The sequence below is a fragment of the Platalea leucorodia genome, assembly GCF_965183815.1.
Source record: "Platalea leucorodia genome assembly, chromosome: 5".
NCBI classification, from domain to species: domain Eukaryota; kingdom Metazoa; phylum Chordata; class Aves; order Pelecaniformes; family Threskiornithidae; genus Platalea; species Platalea leucorodia.
The window spans coordinates 96,667,376-96,691,343 of record NC_138827.1 but is presented as its reverse complement, the minus strand read 5'-3'; the positions used below and the strand labels follow the sequence as shown (position 1 = coordinate 96,691,343).

Here is a 23,968-nt window from a genome sequence, read left to right as displayed (position 1 = left end):
CACACTTTCTAGCAACTTGTCTTTGCTTTATTTACAACAGAAGGGAAGAATGCAGATTATTTAGAAAAAAAAAATAAGGCAACTTTTAATAAAATAAACCATATATTTATACACAGTGCTATAAGAATGTATTCAAATAATGCTTTTTGGTACAGAAATGTATAATTGTATGGAATGGATAATGTATCATTACTTTAAAATACATGTTATTGTCGTTAGTATGTTATGAAACACTAGAAATACTCACGGCGGTAATAGTTTGGGAAAAGGAGGGCAAGGATAAAATTGAAAAGGCCATCATCTAGAAAATACTAAGACAATTAGGTATGTGATGAATAATTAAAATCACATAGTTATTTTGTTTTGAAACATTCAAAACTGATTCCGTAGCTGCACTGAACTGAAGTTCATTGCTGTGGAATTCAGAAGGGCTACAACTGGTCTGCCAGTGCTGTGATAGCACAGTCCAGGCAGGTGTTGGGGCCAGAGCTCTTGTGTCAGTTAGAGCAGAGGTGTGACCTTTCATGTTTTGTGAACTAGGAGATGGACCTTGTTGGAAAAAAGAGAAGAATGAAGAAGGAGGAGGGTATGTAGCTTGAGGGTGAGAGGCAGGGCTAACAAAGCACCAGGAAAACTTCATCAGCCTTGGCCCTCCCTACATCTCCAAATTCATTCTTGTCTGACAGTTGTGAAAAAAAAAAATAAAAATGGTATTTACCTATTTACCTTGAGCCTGTGGTGGAGGGGGGAGTGAGGGGAGTGAGCAGGATAAGAAAGAGCTTGTCTGCAGCTTGTGTTGGATTGATGAGTTAGAAAGTAAGAGTGAGTTTTGAGTGTTCTACTTGGGGAGTCTGATTTTTGCTTTGGTTAGGAAGGGGGATTCTAAGTCGTTGTAGACTTGGCATGGAAAAAATTCACATGAGCAAGCTCTTCAATGTAATTCTTATTTTTCTAAGAAACTCCCTCACCTGGAAGATGCAATGGGAAGGAATTTCAGTGCAGTCCTGATGGGAACTGTGTTCCTGAGTTGTGGCGCTGTGATGGAGAAAAGGACTGTGAAGATGGTAGTGATGAAAAAGGCTGTAATGGAACTATACGACTATGTGATGAAAAAACAAAGTTCTCCTGCAAGAGTACAGGTATATGCTTGCAGATATGTTTTGCTCTCATATGCTCCTTGTGTGTGTATGTGTGTGTGTGTCTGTCTGTGTGATTTGATCATATACCTACTATTTGAATACTACTTTGAATGTTTAAGACTACTGAGGTGATGTTACTTATTGTACTCACACCAGGGAAAGAATATTAGTATACTTCCCCCAACCTGTTTTCTGATCTACAATATAAAATGGTTGGGTTTTGAGACTACTTAAAGCTGAAAGTGTTCTGTGTGATAGTACATCAAACCAAATACTTAAAGTACTTCAAAGTCCAGGTGTTTTCTTCTATTTTCCATCTTTGGCCCTAGAAGTAAGTTGATTGAAATGGTATAAAGTAATTAGCTAGAAGACTTCAAAGAATTAGAACTACAGCACTAGAAATTTGAACTGCAGTACTGGAAGAAAAATACATTCTTTGAGAATGTTTAAAATTAAATTTTTCTAAGTATACTTCATTAAAAAATGTGAAAAGAATGTGACAATCTTTACATGAGGATATTTTGCAAAATAATGCTTAGATGGAACATTTTCTTAAGGGACAGTCCAGTTAAGGAAGAAATTAATGTATGTCAGCATTGTATTAATCTTTTTTACAGTTTCTTTCAAAGCTTAATGAAATACTGGGGGTAAAATAACTTTTAAAAGCAAAATTTAATTCAGGATGTAATAAGTAGTAATATTGTTGCCATTAGGCAACTATAATTATTACAGGAAAGGAGAATCCATTCTACTGCCTGTGTTATAGCTAAGCATGATAAATGTTGCGGTCTAGTTACGTGAGCTCTGTCCAAAAGTATTTGTGAACGTGTATGGATACAGTAAGATATTTTATGCAAATCTACAGTGTGAAGAGAGTTCATTTTTAATATGTGCATTACTTTAGGATGTCTTAGAAATGCTTGGAGGCTTGCTGCTACTTGGATTTTTTATAAATCATAATGTCCAGGTAAATAAATATGGATTACTGAATTTTGTCTAAACAAAACATTTCCTTTTGTGCTCTTACAGTTTCCCTAAAATTGTATAGAACAAGTAGCTGTTAAATGGAATAGTTTCAATAAGTAAAAAGGGATTATTCACTTTTAATAGCAAAGTCTGTTCCCTGAAATAGATGGACAGAAACCCTGACACAGGAAGTACGCTTCTTCCTGATACGTTTTCCTAGTGGTTAAATGGGGAAAAGGTCTCAAACTATGCTGCCTCATTTTACACTTACCTGTGTTTACGGTCGTGCATAAGGAAGGCAATATCTCAGTCAGTTTACAGGATGAAGGATGAAATGTGACTTCTCCTAGATGCCAAATATAAATACAGCAAAAAAAATATTTTTATCAAAGGTTTGCTAAATTCAAGGGTATATGGCTTTGATTTAGAGGAAAATGCAATCATGCTTGTTGGTTGTGTGGAAACATCACTTTAAGAATCATTTGTGACAGTTTCATCCATAATTTTTTTTCTTTCACTGTTTTCCTTCCATCAGTCCTGGAAGGAGCAAAACTGCTCATCTGGAGGAGGCATGTTGGTAATGCGTTGGAACAGAAAACAGCAAAAGCAGATTTTTGTTTATCTACTTTTCAATTTAATTCTACATGGTGGGACAAATGACTAATAATGGTTTTATCAGAAATAGTTTCTGTCATGATCCTCTCAGGCTTCAGAATAAACATCATTTTTTCTGTGGATTATTCTAAAGAGATAATACTGTCTGGCTTCCACATCTATGAGAATTGTTCAGATGAGGAGAAATTGGCTAATTTTCCCCTTATAGATTGCTAGGTGGTGCCATCTGATTTCCTAATACAGAATACGATGGGTCTGGGTAGGAATGTGTCTGTGGGCGGAGGTGAAACAACCAATACGGTTTGAGGGAAATGACAGTTGGTGAGGACAGTAATAGTGAAATGTTACTGCCCACTTTTTTGCTTACTTCTTTTTTGGTTTATGGCTGTAAACGGTAGCTGCAGGGTCTTTCCTTACTGTAGTTTTTGTTGGCTCTGGTTAATCTGTCACAATGCCACAGGCATGCGTGTCATGTTACAATTACAGCATTTGTCAGCCTTCAGCCAAATGTGATTTTTCTGCTTAGAGTAATGGTGGTCTCAAGAACCCATCATATCCAGCCCCTTTTCTGATATGGACTTAAGAATATCCAATAGAGGGTATTCTATAAATTATATAGATAGCCTTTTAGTAATTTGAATCTAATAGTTGAACATTTTCTCCTAATAAGTCATCTGAATCTTTGCTGCAAGCTTAGCTGATTGTCTTCATCTTTTCACCAGTATAAAAATCTTTTGAATACTGAAAGACTTCTTAATGTCTCCTTAACCACATTTTTTACTGAATAAACAAATACTTTTTCTTCCCCCTTGCATGTCTTCTATTTTTATTTTATGTTTTTAAACCTTTAGTATTTTGTTGGTCTCACTGGAACTGTCTGATCTGTGCAGTTCTTGAGCTGTGGTATCCAAAGTCAGCCAAAATGCTGCAGGGCACTTGAGTTAACAGATTTCAGAATGACATTTCTAATTTTTTCAAGACATCAGACAGTTGTTTGTGGTGATGTGTCATGAAAAATATACTAGAGTTTGCGCAGCAGTAGGATATGAGATGCAATGACTACCTGATTGAGATTGACTACTGTTGGGCTGCTTCTAGCCAGTTATCTTCTGCTTTTAAATTAGACTAGACTAAATTAGATTAGACTAAGATCCAACTTCCTATTTTAAATTCTGATTCTATCCTCCAAAAATTATTACAGGCATGTACTTCAACTCAGTTTTATGTACTACATAAATTTATCTTTTTATTCCATCTTTCTACTTTGTGGTTAGTAGTACTGGACCAAGAGCAGAATCTGTGCAATCTCACTTAAAAAGTCATCTAATTATTCTAATGATCATAATCAAGTTCTTCTGTGAGGACAAATGCAAAAGAGCCATGCATACTTCAGCTTAGTAAGCAGTGGATCTGAACTGTATTGTATATTTGTCATACTTACTGGTTTTGTATTTCTTTCAAGAAGCAGTTAATTTTATATCTTACCATTTTTAATGCTACCCTGTGGGCTATTATTTTGTACTTCTTTTTTCTCACATGTTAATAATATACTAGAGGGGAAGAAAAAAAAAGATGAGGGAAGAGGTAGGATTTCTTTGGAATGGAAAATAAGGAACGTACATAGAGAGGAAATAAAGTCAAGGGGTGATCATCGCAGTGATACTGGAAGAGGAGGGCAGCAGCAGTAGTACTGTCTGGATGGGGAGTGTAAGTCAAGATACAAGTATGTGGCAAGTAGAGAAGAATGGAGAGAAGTTGATACTGAGGAAGGCTGGGAAGGAAGGGTTTTTGAGAAAGATGAGGAGGAGGAAATTGGTAGGGCTGCCCTACAGGTTCTGTGAGGGCTGATGAGGAGGAAAGGGTCAATGTGGAGAGAGATGGCATGAGACGAGTTTTGGAAGAGGAAAAGATGTAGTGAGAACATAAGAATGGAAAGCACGGGGGAGTTCAGAGGGTGCATGGAAAGGATATTGGTTGTGAGGTGGGTTTACCAGCATTGCTTCTACTTGTTCCCTGCCTGCTCCGTCTCCTCTCTCACTTTTAGATCTTTAGAGCTGCACTTCTTGTACAATTACTTTAATAAGCTTTTTGAACATAATGATGTTTCAGAATGATGAAATTTCTGACTGGAGGGGTGGATTCAGTTGACATTAAAAATTTAAATAAAAAGAAACCAACACAGCAAGTAAACTAGAAAATGATATATGTTGTTCCAATGCTGTTTTTATCCTCAGTTCGTGCTATCCTTGTTTTCTGTGGTAACAGCTGTCTTCTTTAGGCCCTGACATTTTTTATTCTGTTTCATCCAGGAGACATTTATAAATATCTGCTTTCTACTAAAAGCTTTTAAATACCAGAAACGAACATTTTCTTGAAACAAAGTAGTTCAGTCTAAGTCTCAGGTTTGTTCTACAGGACAAGCAAGATCATTGACCATCACAACATTTTGTTAAATATGCCAGATTAGAACATTCTTTCATTTTGACAGGAATGAGGTTGAGTCTATTCTATAGGTGAGGAAGGCATTACAGCGTTAGGCAGTAAGAAGTAACTGTAAGAGGAAACTGAATGCAATTAATGCTCCACCAAAGTAGTTTTCCTACAGTTGAATATATAATCAGTCGAAAAACTTCCTGGGCTCAGTATCCCAAAAAAGGCTGAACAGTATATAAAAAGTTAATTCTGTTGTACTTGCTAGTATTTGTAGGAAATAAAAAAATGTTGGAGAATCATTTGGATCTGGCTTTTCCACGTACTTGTGGCTTCAGAACTTCTGATTCACTACTTCACATGTATTTCTTCTGTGTTACACAAAAGAGCTATGGAAAAGAACAGGTGTATCCACTGAGGCAATTAATTTGTGATGGAATTTTACTAAAAAGGTTCCTGGAATCCAAAAATGTGAATTTCAAAGGGGCAATAAAGTAAAAATACTCCAGTGAATTTGAAGTGAGGATTTCAAGACAGTCCTAATACTTCATTAAGTCCATCTCTTTAGAATTTTGGCAAAGATTAATTCCTTGTAAGTATATTCTACTTAAGAACATGTCATAGCTATCATAGTGGAAGATGAATCTTATTATAAAATATATCTTCATTAAGGTAAGAGAAAGGCAGGAAAACTGATTTGCTCTGTAAACATTTGTATCTATAAAAGATTAAAAACCAGATTAGGAGCTCTACTGGAAGCAACGTCAATTTTCTCTGGGATCTGATTAGTTTGCTTGACGTTGGTGTTTTTATTAGCTTTCATTCTACAGCTGTGTTCTAATAATACATAAAATCAATGATCGTTTCAAGATAATAATGAATATGGGCACTTTTTTTAAAACACTTGTGATTGCATGTAAGGATAAACTGCATGCATAGCATGCATACAACTTTGTTTTCTTGTTTCTGTGCAATTCTGTCTTTTCAGTGTAGGATATTTGGGACTTTGACCGTTCTAGAAAATGGTGAAAGCTTTTCATTCTAGTTGACACCACTCCCTGTTTAAGTTTTCCAGGTGATTTTGCACTGGTAAAAATATGTTCTGTTGTTTGAAACTACACTCACTGTAGTATGACCCTGAAGTTTCATTTCTTGATTTTCTTCACCAAAAGTGAAAGCGGTCTCACATTTGCTTTGTAAGATGCTACAGAAACATATTTTTTTCATTGTTCTTATTTCACTGTGTTTTATCCCATTGTCATTCTGTGAGGACGATGGCACCCATCCCATTAAAAGAAGAGTAAAATATCAAAGGAAAAGCGTTACAGTAATCTTAAGCAAATATTTCCTTTAAAGGAAATTGAAATCTGCTACTGCTTTGTGGCAGACAGTGGAGTTACAGTTAGGGACAGCTGCTACATTGTGTGGACAGCTGTACAGAATCTGTCTTGAGGTACTTTTGTATTGAACCGTGTCACGGGCGATACAGAGGAAAAGACAGCCTGTAGTGAATTTGGCAGTGACGTGTATTGAAGAGCCAATGAGATTAGGGTTTTACCCTCGTTGATTATTTCACACATTCACTCTCTTGCTTCCCCCACAAAGTCATAATCAGTCTCAATTTCCTATCGGGGAGATTGCTGCTAAACTGGGAACATTGGGCAGAAAATCCACGTCAGTTCATGGTGTGCAACAGTTTGCGCTTACCGGTCTGGGGGATAACCAGCCAGTCCCTGGGCACCCACCAGCATTGCTGTCAGTGGACCCACACATTTCCAGGATCTTCCTTCCCATTCCAGCCCGATTTTCTCTACCTAAATAGTTTATAAGCAGAAACAGTGTAAGATCAGCATCCTAACCCGTGGTTCTACCAGTTAGAATCATAGAATAGAATCATAGAATCATTTAGGTTGGAATAGACCTTTAAGATCAAGTCCAACCGTAAACGTAACACTGCCAAGTGCACCACTAAACCATGTCCCTAAGTACCACATCTACACGTCTTTTAAATACTTCCAGGGATGGGGACTCATCAGAGATGTTGTCTTTTTATTAATTGGAGAACAAAGTACATGCCAATTCTGTTCAGTCGAGGTATTATGAAAATTTACAACTAACCTCTAATGGTTGTAGCTAGCAAGTCACAAGTTTATACTTGAGAGTTGACGAATAGTTTGGGACAGGAGCGCACACACACGCACGCCTGTAAGTGGTAGCATTGACAATCTTTGTTATTTTTCACCTATTAAAATCCCTGGCTTGGGTGATTCTAATTTAATACCTGTATGTTTTTTAAAGATCATAACCCCTTTCTCAATCAAGAGACTGTCTTGCATCTCTAAAAACTGACGGTCAGCATGAAAGTGGAAATTTTTTTTTTCCTCTTTTGAGGAGTGAAGGAAATGATCTGAAGCCTGGTTTGATAAAACTGAAATCATGTAAGAAATTTCATTTCCTGTAGTTGTTTCATCCAAAAGCTGACATAATCTGACATGTATTGTGTATACTTCCTAGAAAGATTTTTGTTTCTCAAACCCATGCTAATAGAAAGTCATACATTGAAACATTGCTCCTATGGAAGGCTGTTGGAGTAGAAGATAAAGGAAGGGAGATGAAGAAAACCAGAAGTTAACAAAAAAAAAAAAAAAAGAACATTTTAGTATAATTTGTATATTTAACCGATTATGAGGATGTGTCCTGCCTATATGCAGTTCTGTTCAGCATAGAAATAGTTACGACTGACGTTTGGAAGATTAGACTGTCAACACTGATGTGGATGGTGCTTCAGAGTATAAGTACAAGTTGATTTCTTTCTGTTCATCTAAGAGGAAAGTACTATTAATAGAAAAGCGTAATAAAAAATATATCTGTGTAATGTTACTGAAGGTTTTTTTCCTGAAGTTTTCTTCCAGTCTGATTTCCTGTGTTTATTGTCTCTTTTCTCCAAGGGAGATGCATTAGCAAAGCGTGGCTATGTGATGGCGATATTGATTGTGAGGATCAGTCTGATGAGGATAATTGCGAGGGCTATATGTGTGGACCACCAAAATACCCTTGTGCTAATGATACCTCCATCTGCCTACAGCCTGAGAAGCTCTGCAATGGGAGAAGAGATTGTCCCGATGGATCTGATGAAGGCGATCTTTGTGGTACTTCTTTTAGACACATTTTCCTGATTATTCTTGATATTGTCTGTCACAATACTACCTGTTGAAAAAACAGTTCTCGTGTTAATCTTACTGAAATTTTATCACAGTAGCCTATGTGAGGATTTTTATTTAATTTAAATCATACTGGTTTTGTGCTTGAAGTCTTAGTTTTCTTCAAATAAGGGACAACATAGTTCTTTAGGTAAGTCTTTCATTTCCTAGCCCCTTAAACTAGTCCTAGAGGTAAACAATTTAAAAGGCTCTGGTATATATGAAAGGATTTAAGCTAATTTGCAGTTCTCTCAAACTGCAGAAGCTTGGGTTGATAGAACCCTGTCAGTAGCTGTGTAGGAGTTCATGAAGAAAGGCATTGGGACGAGTAGGAGGAGTTAACATGGTGGTGTTGAAAGGGTGGTGGTGTTGATGGTCCCTGATGGTGGTGTTAAAAGGATTCCATGGCATGTCAGACAATGTAGATTATCTCAGCAAAATTGTATTCAGTAAAAAATGTACAAAAATAATTTTATAAATCTGACAGAAGTATAACAGATAACCTAATTGAATGATTAGAAAATATATGCAAAGATAAAATGAAGACATTTTAAAAGACTCTATAGCAGTAGTATTGTACTATAGCGATGGTTTAGGGATGAGAAGTGAAACATGGTTTTAGGTAATTTTATAATTCTTTTTTATTATATCAATAATTTGCCTCTTCCCACTGACCTTGCTTTGCATAAAATGTTTTACAATCTCCAGCATTCTGTTACAAAGCATTTGGAGACGTTTATAAGCATTTTCACCCTCTAGGCTCTATCTTTACTAGGAGACCCTGCCCTGGGCTGTGCTGAGTCACCTGAATTGCTTAGCACAGGAGGCAGAGTTCACTGGCTGGGCAACGGCTGCTGCAGGACATGGCAAAGAGATCTTTGCACCGTCCTGCTCTCTTGGCCTGCAGACTGTAGCGTAAGAGGGAATCTTAAATTCAGTGTTCCTCTGGAATATGTTAAGATTATGTTGTAGACCTAAATCCTCTGAGATCTACATATGAATCCCATGCTGTCTAGATTCCAGGTGAAAGAAAGCATAGCGTAAGGTCATTTACATTATTTCTGTGCCATTTCTGTGTTTGGACAATTATCTTCCTACTAGTAGTAGCCCATTATGACACCTATATCCTGTTGGATATTGTATAGGGACAAGCTTGCTTTTTAACAGTTGTTACAACTTTTAGACGGTGTGTTTATTAGTCAACAAGTATTTCAGCAGTTGTTAATGATTTAGTTATAAAACATACCTAAGCATAAACTGAAGGACAAATATGGGATGTTGGGCAACACATTTGCATGTTAGACATATTAAGGAGCTTGATCCTTTTTTGTCATGATAAAAAAAAACCACAAAATAACCAAACTTGAAATCTGAACGAAGGACTGTTAGAAGGGCTCTTTTTTTTTTTTTAAAAAAAAAAAGACAAGGAAATAATTCTTTTGTAGAAAACTTGTGTTTTATACATCTTATCACAAGTGAGCAAGGCTTTCAGAGACTTGTTAGAATCAAACAAAATAACTAAAAGACACAAATAGATTAAAAAATAAAAGTGAAGCCTAGTTTTTCCAGTGTAACAATGGACCAGTTTGGCCCTCCCGTTGATTCCTTGGATGTCAGTAGTACTATGAGGTAAGGAGTAGTTCTATGCTTTTTTGCTTCAGAGGTCACAGAATTTCTCACAGACACAATTATCATGCTTTTAATTCAGATGCTTTAAAGGTTTCACAAATCACCTTCAATCCATTTAGCAAAGCTTTGCAAATTACGAGTTACCTGCAGAACATAATGTGAGAGCACTGACACAGAGAATGCGGAAGCAGTATTCTCTAGTAGCTGTTATTGGAAAAGGAAGAGAAAAAAATCCTGATTTTTAAATCTTATTTATGCGTGTTTCTTTGACAAGTTGCTTGGGATGTAGATACATAGGACTAAGAGTTGGAGCCTTCTCCCCACAAGCTCAAGTGGCTGGAGGCAAGGGAAGTATTTGGAAAAGTATGCTTATTTCCCTGTGCATCAGCTTTTGGTCACCATTGAAGGTGGCTGACCCATAATGGTCTTTGGATTGACTCTGTATGGACACTCTTTAATTCTTAAGTGAATGAAATAATATGCATGAAAGTCTGTGAAAATGAGTATACATTGTACATCTGCCGTTCTAAAATCCTGAAAGACTGCTGTAAAGCTGCCATGCTGAATACTTGCAAATTAGATAATTTTAAAAATAAATATAGAAAGCTGTTTAACAAATGGAAAATTTAGTTTGTGCTTCTTAGGGGCTTTTTATGTGTGTTAGTTGACCTATTGACTTTAAGAATATGCAATAGAACAGACAGCCCTTGCAGCCCTTAATGTTTGGTTTGTTTGTTTTTTGTTTTTTGTTTTTTGTTTTTTTTTTTCCCACCATGTTATTTCAGATGAATGTTCTCTTAACAATGGTGGATGTAGCCATCAATGTTCTGTGGTTCCTGGAGGAAGAATTGTATGCTCCTGCCCTGCAGGATTCAGTCTTAGTATAGACAACAAAACTTGTGAGATTATGGATTACTGTACCAAGCACCTTAAGTGTAGTCAAGTATGTGAACAGCATAAAAATACTGTCAAGTGCTCATGTTACGAAGGCTGGAAGCTCAGTAAGGATGGAGAAAATTGCGTTAGTACTGGTAAGTTGAAATTCACTGTATTTTCAATATTCCAGATGTTAATAGCTGTTATGTCCATTTAGTGAGGGGTTATTTCCTTTTTTCTAATAAGAAATATAGGCTTGGATTATCCAAATGTGGGGCTGATAGCAATCTGAAGCACTTGTTAAAGCCGTCCATATTCTTGATGCAGGATGAAGGGGTATTGCAGTACTAGTTCACTGCTTCTAAGACTTTCCAAGAATGCTAATTGCAAATAATTTCTAAGTTGTTTGAAGTTTTATATAGTTTTTCCTGTATATGTAATATGCACATATACGTATGTGTGTGTGTATATACACACGTGTGTGTACATATATGGAATATGGGGGATTTACTATGTATTTTGAAGAAATGGATCAATTTGTGACATCATGATATTGACCAGTATTACTTGAGGGTTCAGAAGTTTAATTCTGAACATGCGTGCACACACATGTAGTCAATTATCTGCTGCCTGTTAGTGTTCACAATTTAAGCTATTTTTTCACCTACGACATTCTGGTACTTGTTTTTTGACATTAGTAAGCCCATTCAGCTCACTTATCAAGAAAATGACAGTGGCAGTGTTAGGTTAACGGTTGGACTTGATGATCTTAAGGGTCTTTTCCAACCTAAACGATTCTATAATTCTATGAAAACCAACATAAGCCAAAATGGGAGAGGGGAATGCATTCCCCTCATTGTTCATTACTGATACGTACTGAAGCATGATTTAGAAACTATTGTTAGGGGTGTCTTTTTCAAGTGCAGTGTGAATATGTGCATGCAATACAAACATGTACGTGCAATATAAACTGTCATCACAACTTTACCCCTCCCTGTAGAGAGTTAAAAATAGCATTGATTTTGCTGTTTAGATTTTCAAAATTTCAGTTTAGGATTCTTTGCTATTTTTGTTCTTTATTGTCTTTATTTTTTGATAGTATCTTATCAATTCTGAGTAGAAATATCTCCCAAACTGTCTATTGTTCCTTTGGATATTTCATAATTCAATAGATAAAATGATTAAGATATTCTTGATTTATTCCAGATACTCAACATTTCCTCAGATGGATCACATGAAAAAATTCTGACTCAGAATGCTAGAAGTAAAAGCCCAAGTTTCCTATTGCTAGTCACCTGAAATAATTTAGTAGCTAGCAGCCAACTTAGTGGTCCATATTTCAGAAAAGGCAAATTCTAATCCTTCTGCTTTAACAAAGTTTGAGCTAAATTACGAAACATTTTAGAACTTCGTTACAGTAGTAATGAAGCCCATAATTTACTTATGGCCAAAATGTCTGTTGCGTGTAATAAAAATAATGTTTCTTTTTGCCAAAACAATGGATGATTAAAATTTAGTTTTATGTCATGGATGTTCTCTTAAATTGTACATCTTGCCTTTGAGCTATTTTTTTAATTCATTAAGAATGGGGTTTTCATTCATCAGGCTGAAATAACTGTTGTTATAATTTCCAGAATGATCTCCAAATTGAATCTTTGTGTCTCTGTAATTGTTACTATTGTATGTAAATAGTTACTATTACAGTATGAGATCAGGAATGTATGTTGTTCAGATGTTACTGAGCTATGCTGATAGCAGACTCTCAAATCATGCTTCACTGGCATATTACTGTAGTTCTGTATATCTGAAATCTATTTTATTGCTGTTAAAATTCTTATTTGATGACACTGCTTTAGTCTTATTCTCATTGAGTTTTGATCAATCTAATTTGTTTTATTATGGACATTTCCAGTAATTCAAAAAGTGCATTCTTACTGGGTTACAGAAATGAAAGGATTAAAAGCATTTAAGACAGTGATAGTAACCTGGTGGAGGAAAGCTTGAAACAAACATTAAAGTAAATAGAAATGACCAGTATTTGGAAGCTAACGGAAAAAAAACCAAAGTGAAATATACTCACTTGTGCTGAAAATTAAGAACAGTGAGACTGTGGCTTCTCAGTTTTTCCTAAGCCCATGAGATATTTCTGCTAATGTTTACTGATGTTGGTGAGAATCTGAAGTTACAAATTGATTTTTATGGATTTTCTCAAAGAATGTAATATTAAATATATGATCCGAGACTGGTGATGTCAGCTGGTATAAACAAAAATGGTGCCTTTCTTTACAAACCATAAAGGTACTATCCTAATGCCATCAAAGTTGTAACAAAATTATTCCATATTAAATATGACATATGTTTTTATAGTCATTAATAATCTTGGCCCCTTTCAGTTTGTTTCATTTGAAAGGCATGATAAATACTCGGAAGGACAGATCCTCTGATACTTCAGTTGTTGACTGTGTGAACAGCATTTTAGTAAAGTGAGTTTTGGTCTCATTTGTGAATCTGTTAGCCTTAAAATGTCCATACCATTTACGTCTCTGTGCATGAGATCTTAAATAAACATAAAATAAAGAAAAAAGCTTTCATATAATACTGTTACAAGTAGAGTTCAAAGTGATTTTGTGAAGATAAACAGTCTCCCAAATGCCAAACTACTTCTTCAATAATACCAGTTGGTAAAAAGTAATTCCTAGAATAGCCATAGTGATTTAAAATGCCTTGAACCAGGAGTAGATGTGTATTATATTGGAGCAGTAACTAAAAATCCTTTTTCCAGGAGAAAAAAATTACTCAGAGGAAAAATTATTACCTTGCACTTCGCTACATTTGTTTGCTATCTAAAATAGCACTTCCCTATATACAGTCAAACATTTCACTAGTACACAGGAATAATGTGTAAAGTTAGTATGCAGCACTTCACTTTTTCAAAATGTTGTAAAAACATTTAGTTGAGTCTCCATCAGAAATCTCATGGGAATATGAATGATGAAAATGCAGTAATGTATGTGATTTTTTTTTTGGGGGGGGGGCGGGGTGGCATATCGGAATCAAATAGTGTGTTTGTCAGAGGAATCTAATGAATTATCAGAGAAACATAATGAGTTATGGAATAATAAGTATATAGAAATAAATTGCCTGAGTTGAGCAGTTCTTTTCTTTTTAGTTTCTCTTTCAATGTCTCTTTCAATATCTTTCTCCTAGTTTCCCCTGTTTTTCCTTATTTCTGCTTATGTTCTCTTTGTTTCTTGTCGTGTTTTTCTCCTTCAGACTTTCTTCACTTTCCATATCGCTTGTTTATCTAGTTTGCTTTCTGCTGTTCTGGCATGTGTACTGTTACATTACTGACTTCCCAAAGACTAAATGTTTCATTCACGTTTAAATTTGTATTGATTGAACTAAAAGTATGCTACAGAGCTCCATTACTTAGATAGAAAGTCAATATAAATTATATATTTTCATACTCTTCTTCCTAGTTTCTCTTGGAACACATTTCAAGATAAGTTGTGCTCATATTGCACTTGAACTCTTTTAGATGATAATAAGCATACAGAAAAAAAAATGTTCTTGAAAGATATTTAAATTCCATGTGTATGTTCAGCCTTTCAGAATTTGGTATAATAAAAGTTAGATGAACTCAGAAACACTTAGCTTAGTATAGATTTAGTTAAAAAATGCCTGTCAACCTTTTCTAAGCTGTGGGAACTCTGTTATATCACTATATCACATATTTGGAAAAGAGGATGATGTGTCTGTATGTTTGATCTGGTTTAGCTGGGTCTAAATTCAATTTTATTATAATTTCCAGATAGCTTTCAATATTAAAATGGGGGGCAGGAGGGAAGGGTTGTTCAATCCTCTCTGAGCAATGTCAAACTTTTAGTGTTTTTTCAGACTCTTTATGGAGTTATAATTTTCCTTTGAGGTAAATTTCATAAAAGCACGGTGCAGGTTGCTGTTGTTACAGTAAGCTTCAATTAGCATTTTTCCCAAGAAAGAATTTTAAATTAAAACTACTGGAAAAGGTGAAGCGTTATTCTTTCTGTACAGTCTTTTTTGAGTGTGTTGTTTAGGCGGTTTTCTTCTATCAGAATTTTTTCTTACAACTGTTAATGCAGTTCATGCTTTATGTTTGTATCATATATTTTATACATTTACCTATGTGGTAAAAAATCTTGGTGCAGTCATGAAATCAGAAGGTACAGTAATGTATGATTTTTCTCTAATAAATTATCAATTACTTTTCTTTAAAAAAAGCTTTAAAGAATGGAATTAATAACCGTTACATTGAATTGAGTTAAGGTGAGATTTTATGAAAATACTCTTAATCAATTGGTAAAATAAAACGTATTTGCTCTCAATTTCCAGAAGAGGAATCAAGTGGGAAAATAACATCAAATTTTTGTTTTATACGGTGATGGGAGCATAACCTTAAATAAAATTGATTTGATTCAGTCTGAAAAGTCTAATTCAGTATAATATAGCTTATTTTATGCAGGCATTGAATGATAAGGTTGGAAGGAAGATCAAAGGCTATCTGTTTATCTGCTTTCAAAGACCTTCAAGACACCTTCACTGGTGAGCTCCAGGTTTCCCAGGGGTGAGATGTTTCCATGCCTCACTCTCCTTAATTATTTTTTTTTCTAGTCTTTCTGAGTCTTCCTGCTCCAGTTTAAGCCTTTAATCCTTGGCCTACTTGTTATTTATATAGAAAACAAGATTTTTCCCATTTTCAATTCATCAGCCTTTTATGTCTTCGGAGAATTTCATGTACTTCCACTCATCATCTTATTCCATTGTTTTTTAAATTAAGCAATTCCAGTTTGTTCATTCTTTCCTTGCAGGCCATACTTCCTAGACCTCTTACAACACTTGCTGGTTTCCTCTTGCATTCCTGTAGTTGATTCACATTCTTCTTTATGAGCCGTGCTCAGAACAGGGTACAGTATTGTAGACTGTCTTCACCGAAGCTTAGGAGGAGGGACTGGAAGGGTTATGTCATTTTTCTTTTAAGTACAAATGTTGAGTTGACTTTCTTTACAGTGCCATGTTGGTCTAATTTTCTAGATTCTTTCCTACAGATCTGGTATCCCATCAGTTATATACTCAATTTTATGCAGTTTATTATCCTTGATATGTGGCACTTACTACACACTACTACTAAAATAATGGGGGGAGGGTTCAGACAGTAATAAGTAAAATTCTAGACTACTCCAATGTGTTGGGTTTGTGTGGCAAAGTTTTTGGTAGTGGGGAAGTTACAGAAGTGGCTCCTGCAAGAAGCTGCTAAAAGCTTCCCCTGTGTCCGATAGAGCCAACGCCAGCCGGCTCCAAGATGGACCCATCGCTGGCCAAGGCCAAGCCCATCAGCGACAGTGGTAGCGCCCCTGGGATAGCATAGTTAAGAAGGGGAAAAAATCCCCTGTGCAACAGCAGCAGCAGTCAGAAGAGAGGAGTGAGAATATGTGAGGGAAACAACCCTGCAGACACCAAGGTCGGTGCAGAAGGAGGGGAGGAGGTGCTCCAGGTGCCAGAGCAGAGATTCCCCTGCAGCCCCTGGAGAAGACCATGGCGAGGCAGGCTGTGCCCCTGCAGCCCATGGAGGTCCACGGTGGAGCAGATCTCCACCTGCAGCCCCGGGAGGACCCCACGCCGGAGCAGGGGGATGCCCGAAGGAGGCTGTGACCCCCTGGGAAGCCCACGCTGGAGCAGGCTCCTGGCAGGAGCTGTGGCCCCGTGGAGAGAGGAGCCCAGGCTGGAGCAGGTTTGCTGGCAGGGCTGGTGACCCCGCGGGGGACCCAGGCTGGAGCAGTCTGTTCCTGAAGGACTGCACCCTGTGGGAGGGACCCACGCTGGAGCAGCTCGTGAAGGGCTGCAGCCCGTGGGAAGGACTCACGATGGAGCAGTTTGTGGAGGACGGTCTGCCGTGGGAGGGACCCGCGCTGGAGCAGGGGCAGAGCGTGAGGAGTCCTCCCCTGGGGAGGAAGGAGCAGCAGAGACAGCGTGTGACGAACTGACCCCAACCCCCATTCCCCGTCCCCCTGCGCCACTGGAGGGGAGGAGGTGGAGAAATCGGGAGTGAAGTTAAACCCAGGAAGAAGGGAGGGGTGAGGAGAAGGTGTTTGAAGATTCAGTTTTATTTCTCATCATCCTACTCTGATTTGATTGGTAATAAGTTAAATTAATTGTTTCCCCAAGTCTGTTTTGCCCTATGACGGTAACTGGTAAATGATCTCTCCCTGCCCTTATCTCGACCCATGAGCCTTTCGTTATATTTTCTCTCCCGTGTCCAGCTGAGGAGGGGAGCGATAGAGTGGCTTTGGTGGGCACCTGGTGCCCAGCCAAGGTCAACCCACCACACCCAGTCATCCAGGCTATGGTGATTGATTGCTACTTTATGTAAAGCAGAGTAGTGGCTGGACTCTGGCTCACAACTCACCAGCCAGGCAATAATTACTGCTATCCATTTGGCTGTATTTAAATAGCCATATCATAGAGGAGCCTATGTAAAACTGGTTTCTGTCTACTTTCTGAATTCCTTCCAGAGAAATTTTGCACTGCGATGCAGTGCCTCTTGTTTATTGCAGAATCAGTCATTCTTTTGTTTTATGTAGTGTCACATCTGTGACTTGACTGTATAGCAGCCACAATAACCAAGGATTTGGATTTACATCTTTGCGTTGTTATGGGAAGGGTAAGAAAGAGGGGGGGAAAAAAGCAGCATGTGACCCACTCATTTAAATCAAAATGTCCAAATAAACAAAATGTTATTACTTTGCCTACACATATTTTCTTACCCATTTCTCATTGTTGATTTACATTCTTAAGTATTCTACCTTAAATTTGTCAAGATCCCGTTGAACTCTAATCCTTTTCATCAGTGTACTTGATAATTTGCACCGTGGGTTATGTAGCTTAAGTTAGACTTCCTCTACTTTGAATGAAGAACACACATCCAACATAGCACAGATTTATTAGGTTTCTTTTTTTCCATTGTGATGTTAATTACTGGGAGATATAAAAGAAGCTACTGGTCATGTCCATCATGTGCATTCTTACGCATTGGAGTTGCCTAAAAAGCAGTATGGCAATAGTCTGTGGTCTCCTGCATAATAGCTGCCAATTTATCAGAAATTGGGAAGTGCCATTAAAGTGTTTCTCAGGTTCAGATAACTGGTACTTGTGAAATAGCTACTAATGTCAGTGATCCTGTTCTTCATTACATTATTTAACTACTGTAGAGCTTTGAAAAATTGCCTTCGCAGAAAGTCATTCATTGCTTTAACAAATAGGAGGAACATTTGGAAAGTCCAAGCCAGATTATGAACAAGTGCTTCAAGAGCAGAAACATAGCTCTACTGAGGCATCTGATTAACTGAAAGTGTTATAGATAATTTAATCTGTATGTGCAATGTTTATCAAGAGAATAGCGTGAAATTAATCTTTTCGAAAAGAGGTATATAAGCATCTTTCTATTTGGTGATAATTTGTACAACCTTTGAATATTTTGGAAGAACAATGCAATGTTGCCTATTGCCATAAACTGCCAATAACCTGTCTTTTATATAAAATGGAGGTTTAATTGTATGGAAAACAGAAAGAACTGGAGAAAAAAACAAACAAAAAAACCCAAAACAAAACAAAAAAAACCCAAGCTACTTTCCCACAGAAAAGGATTGGTGTGAAAAACTTTCTTTATTGAAGTGGATATACCGAGATATATGAGCGGATATACTATATGTACAGAATCATAGAATGATAGAATGGTTTGGGTTGGAAGGGACCTTAAAGATCATCTGGTTTCAAGTGCCCTGCCATGGGGCAGGGACACCTTCCGCTAGACCAGGTTGCTCAAAGCCCCATCCAACCTGGCCTTGAACACTTCCAGGGAGGGGGCATCCACAGCTTCTCTGGGCAACCTGCTCCAGTGCCTCACCACCCTCATGGTGAAGAATCTCGTCCTTATATCCAATCTAAATCTGCCCTCTTTCAGTTTAAAGCCATTACCCCTTGTCCTATCACTACGTGCCCTTGTAAAAAGTCCCTCTCCAGCTTTCTTGTAGGCCCCCCTTCAGGTACTGGAAGGCTGCTGTAGTCCAATTTTTGTCTTTCTTGTTTGTTTTATTAACACAGCTACTTGTTTGAAAAACTTTTCCTAAACTAAAATATGTAAGAACTGTAATAAAAAATCAGTTTTATAGTATGGTTGACCTATGTGAGAGTGTTTACAGATTTTTATATATAATTTGATATAAGTTCACATGCACAAATAAGCTAGCATTAATTGAATAACAAAGAAAGGAGAACTTTAGTGGTAGTTGGATTTGTGATGGGGTGTATCAATAAGCATACAAAGTGTTCATTTCCTTGCTCGGTAGTTTGGGGTGAGGATTTTTAAACACTTCAATTGAAAAAACAAGGTACATTATATATATTCAAAAGGTACGTTACATATATATTAGTAAATTGTTTCCACTAACTGGCATTTGAAACAATGTATGATTTAATGGATTAATTTTTCTGAAACTTTTGAAAAAACAGATTTTAATTTTGATAACGTGCAACTTTTTAAAGCTCTAATTATGGACTCCTTGTGGTAAAGCTACAAAACATGGTTCAATAGTTGAGTTTGATATTCCTGAATTTAATGTTTAATATCTCTAGTTGTGATCAAAGGTAATGCTAGAAGGGAGAAGTGAGAAGTCTGTGGGACTAAAAATGTATTTGAAAGACTCCTTATGAGAAGATGAATTGTTTAATCATGTTTCTCCTGATAAAGTATTCTGTTGTTCTTATTCCACTTGTCATTTATATCAATATGTAACAGTATCTTCTTTATTATTCTTTTGAAATGTATAATCTTCTGCTTCCAGATCCATTTGAGGCTTTCATAATTTTTTCTATTCGACACGAGATCAGAAAAATTGATCTTCACAAACGTGACTACAGCCTCTTAGTTCCTGGTTTAAGAAATACGATAGCACTTGATTTTCATTTCAGTCAGAGTTTACTGTACTGGACAGATGTGGTAGAGGACAAAATTTACAGAGGCAAGCTCTCTGACACTGGAGGTATGAATTTAATCTTTAAGAAATTTCTTAACAGTAAGAACAACTACAGTCACAGGGTGTTAGACCTGATAAATCGTAACTGAGCTACCATTCAGGAACAGAATTTATTATGGCATTCTGCCTTTAAAAAGGTGTATATCTCTATTGTACTTGATGTAAAGCTACAAAAAGACTTTTTGTTATAACAGTTTCCTTTTGCAATAGGCTATAGGAGGAAGAAAACGGCAAATGCAAAGGGCTGATATTTCTTCCTGGTCCAATGAGTGCAATATTGATTTTTCTCATTTTTTGTAATTTACCTTCGCCTTATTAAAAAAGTATAAGAATTTATCAGACATCTGATAAATTATCTGCTCTCACTAGGTGAAAGATTTTGCTTCATAATTTTATAGCATTCAGAAAGACTTGTTCTTTGCCCTGGTGACATAATTATGGCCTATAACTCAATATAATCTCATAATATACACAAAAGTGTTTCTACAAAATGTTCTTTGTTGAAGTGTATATTCAGGTGCTTTCATTCCCGCATGAGCTAACAGGCATAAGCATATTTAACTTGCTTTTGTAAAAGTTCACATATGCATTTGTGCGTATGTTCTCTGACACATTTGGGTTTTGGTTTCGGGTTTTTTTAATTCTTCTTAGTAGATGGTATTTGTGGCTGTTTTTATATCCACACATCCAGACCAGGAAAGAAATATCCTACGCTGCTAAGTATGTAAAGACAGCCAAAGGCGTGCTTCTTTTCATTAATGGTTGTGGAGTTTGTATGAAACCAGTAAGGTGGTCTGTTGTCGTCACGCTATGTTATAATCACACTATACCAAAGCCCACGTGAATTCTGTGCTCTATTAAAAAGAAAAATAATTTACTCCCTCAGTCTTGCAGCTGTCAAGAACTAACTTGCATCTGCAAAAAGCACTGTGCCTTCCTAGAAGTCCTGAGGGCTAACAGAGTGCTTCTGTAGTTGTTGTTTGTGTGAAAAATTTCGAGACCCTCCAGAGGAAGTATTTGGTAGGGAAGAGCTGTTAGTAGACAGTGACAGTATGAACTGTGCACGTGAATTCAAAGGAACAAAATAAGGCTATTTATGGTAGAGCTTTTCAAAATGCATAGTCCAAACAGCATTCTCCCTGACATTTCTGTCTGCATCACAATGTGTTTTCTCTTTTTCTGATTGAGAAAGAACTGAAATAGAGCTCCATGAGCCTTGTCTAGTATGTTTGGTCACTGGGAGGTGAAGCATGAGCACGTCCTTCACAGATGCTACAAAAGAGGTCCCTGGTAATAGGGCACATGTACGTCCCCTGTGCTACTCTGCATATGATCTCTGACCTTTATTGAAAGTTTCAGAGCTTTACTTACTAGAGCATCAGAGAACTAAAAATCTCTATTACTGTGGAATGAAGTTTATTTGTATATTGGCAAAAGTGTACTTATTTACAGCAGTCTATCTCATTTGTGAAGAAAAAATGTCACGTGGAACAAAGTATTATCCATCAGATTAATTAAGAATTCACTCCAAGAGCGTATGATAGACTTGTATATCCATGTTCACCATATCAGACTATATAGTAGTTCTTTAAGACTCTGTCTTCCTTTTTTCTCCTCCCCGCCCCCCCTTCTTTTTTTTTTTTTTTAAGGTGTTGGTGCCATTGAGGTGGTAGTACAACATGGTCTGGCCACACCTGAAGGTCTTACTGTAGATTGGATTGCAGGAAACATATACTGGATAGACAGCAATTTGGACCAAATTGAAGTAGCAAAACTAGATGGCACTTTGAGAACAACGTTAATAGCAGGAGCTATGGAACACCCAAGGGCTATTGCTTTGGATCCTAGATATGGGTAATTAGAAAAAAGATTACTTTTTCATGTTGCAAAGTATTTTAAAGAGAGATTTAAGTGTGAGATTATTTGATTTCCTTTTTTTGCTGTGAGCTGTAGTTCCTAATTTGTCTTTAATAGTTCCTGAAAGTATATTTTAAGGGAAATGCAATCCATTATTAGTGTGTTTTGCCCCAATGAAAAGGGTTAAGAAAAGGTAAGTCGGGAGATACAGGGGTCTGTTTGTTGGCAAATGACTTCCCTTGCTATGTGATTGTTTCATTTAATTTTTTAATGTGGATGATAGTAACTGAAGCCTTTGGTCCAACCTTCCAGTGTGGTTAATGGACAGATTTAGGTATTGCCAAGGTGATTCATCTCACTTAGAGACTGACTTTTTGGTGGGACTGTAAAAGTATAGCTTAGATGTTACTGGAAGACTAAAAGTTGAGTGAGGTAAATCCCACCTTTTGTGTTTGGTTCTCCATCTTTAAAGTGGAGATAATGGTTGCCAACTTCTGTCAGTATTTTTTGTACCCATTCATAAGGCATATTCCATGAACTGGAATATTATTACTCATAAGCAACTGAGTGTAGTAGATTCAGCCTACTACCATAAATATGTATTTTATCTAATGCCTGTCATAATTAAATTTTTCTAATACATATTAGAATGTTTTCATAATATCAAACAAAATATTAATTAAAACAGGCCAAAATTGGGTGTTTTTAAAAAGTATGCTTAAGTTAAAATATTGCCTGGTTTGGTAGTATGCTAACACAATAAAACCTGTTTTCCCACAAAGTGTAATTTTAGCAATCCTCGAACATATAAATGTATTTCACAATTCAATTTTAAAATCTTCACAGTAAAAAATCCACTAACATTAAAACTTTACTTAGGATATTTTTGCTCTGTTTTAAAATCAGCCTCTCATTATTTTGGCAGAGCAAGAATTACCCATACATGCCATTTATGTTAAAATTTAAGTCAACAGACTTAAGTAGTGGAAGGGAGGTAGAACTGTTAATGAACGCTTAACTCCCTGTTGAGCTAGGTATCGGTTCTGATTCTGTATTGAAATTCAGTGTACTACTACAAATACTTTATGATTCTTGGAGTTAGAGCAGTGTTTTGAGGCTATATGAAATTGCAAACTCATTACAGAAACCTCGTTATCCAATATTATGTAGCTGGATCCTCCTAGAGTGACCAAAAGGCACTGGTCAGTAGCCACACCCTCTTCTCATAATTATTGTTCTTTCAGAGAGGAAAAAATTAAAAAAAAAAAAAAGTGGCCAAAAATCATGTAAATTACAATGTTTGTGGAAACATCATGTTTAATTTTCTTTAGGAACCTGCTGTGGTCTATCATGTGTCTTCACTGAATATTTATTTCAGAAAAACTGCTGTGGACATAAAAATAAAAGTAGATTAAGGTCCCAGATGCTGGGACCCAAGGTCCCTCTGGGACCTAAAATTCTGAATTAGGAAGTATGTGCGTTAATGAGTAAGGACCCTGCCCTCTCAATTCAGATACTGGAAAGCTTATTTACAGAGTGCATCACTTATCTATAGAGATCTTTAAAAAGAGGCATCCTGTTGGCAGAAGAATTGGCAGATAAGTTGTTCAAATTAAATGGTTGGGAGGGAAAAAAAAAATCAAATCACCACTCTTCCTGAAACTGAAGGCTTAATCTGCCTTTTGAAAAGCTAGAAGCAATTGTGTGCTACATTTTGTTAGAAGTGAGGAAAGAATAAAACCTCTGAACACAGATGGGAACAGGTCTTCAATCTTTTCACGAATAAATATGAATAAACAAACACCGAAGTTTCAGAGTAGACGGTTGTGTTAGGATTGCACAAATCCTGCATCCCAATGGAGGCGAGACTGCCATATCTCCATGCCTTTGATTCCAACCTGCAATGAGACTGAGCACGTATTCCCAGTCCACACACACACAGATGCACATACACAACATACATAAACATATATACATATACACATGACTGGCCACGAAGGTCTACGCAGGCAGAAACTCTCAGCACTGAGACAAACAAACAGCACCAGTGGTCTCATCCTGTTAACCTCTCTGGCTGTTAAGGATGAAGGTCTCTTAGTGGGAAATACATATGTATGTATAATGTGGATTCCTCCAGTAGCTGGGTTTAGACAGTCAGTACCCAGTGGCTGGCCCCGGGATCGCTGGG

General features: G+C 36.9%; 1 protein-coding gene across 1 annotated transcript in view; it reads left to right on the top strand.

Annotated features, from left to right (window-relative positions):
* The window catches only part of LRP1B (LDL receptor related protein 1B), a gene marked incomplete at both ends in the record, with an annotated part of 755,097 nt that overhangs the window by 493,562 nt on the left and 237,567 nt on the right, over positions 1-23,968 (top strand). The window contains 5 exons of the mRNA XM_082312062.1: positions 957-1,139; positions 8,099-8,299; positions 10,765-11,010; positions 19,732-19,929; positions 21,573-21,777. Coding sequence (XP_082168188.1) covers positions 957-1,139; positions 8,099-8,299; positions 10,765-11,010; positions 19,732-19,929; positions 21,573-21,777 — 1,033 coding nt within the window. The remainder of the gene's footprint in view (positions 1-956; positions 1,140-8,098; positions 8,300-10,764; positions 11,011-19,731; positions 19,930-21,572; positions 21,778-23,968) is intronic.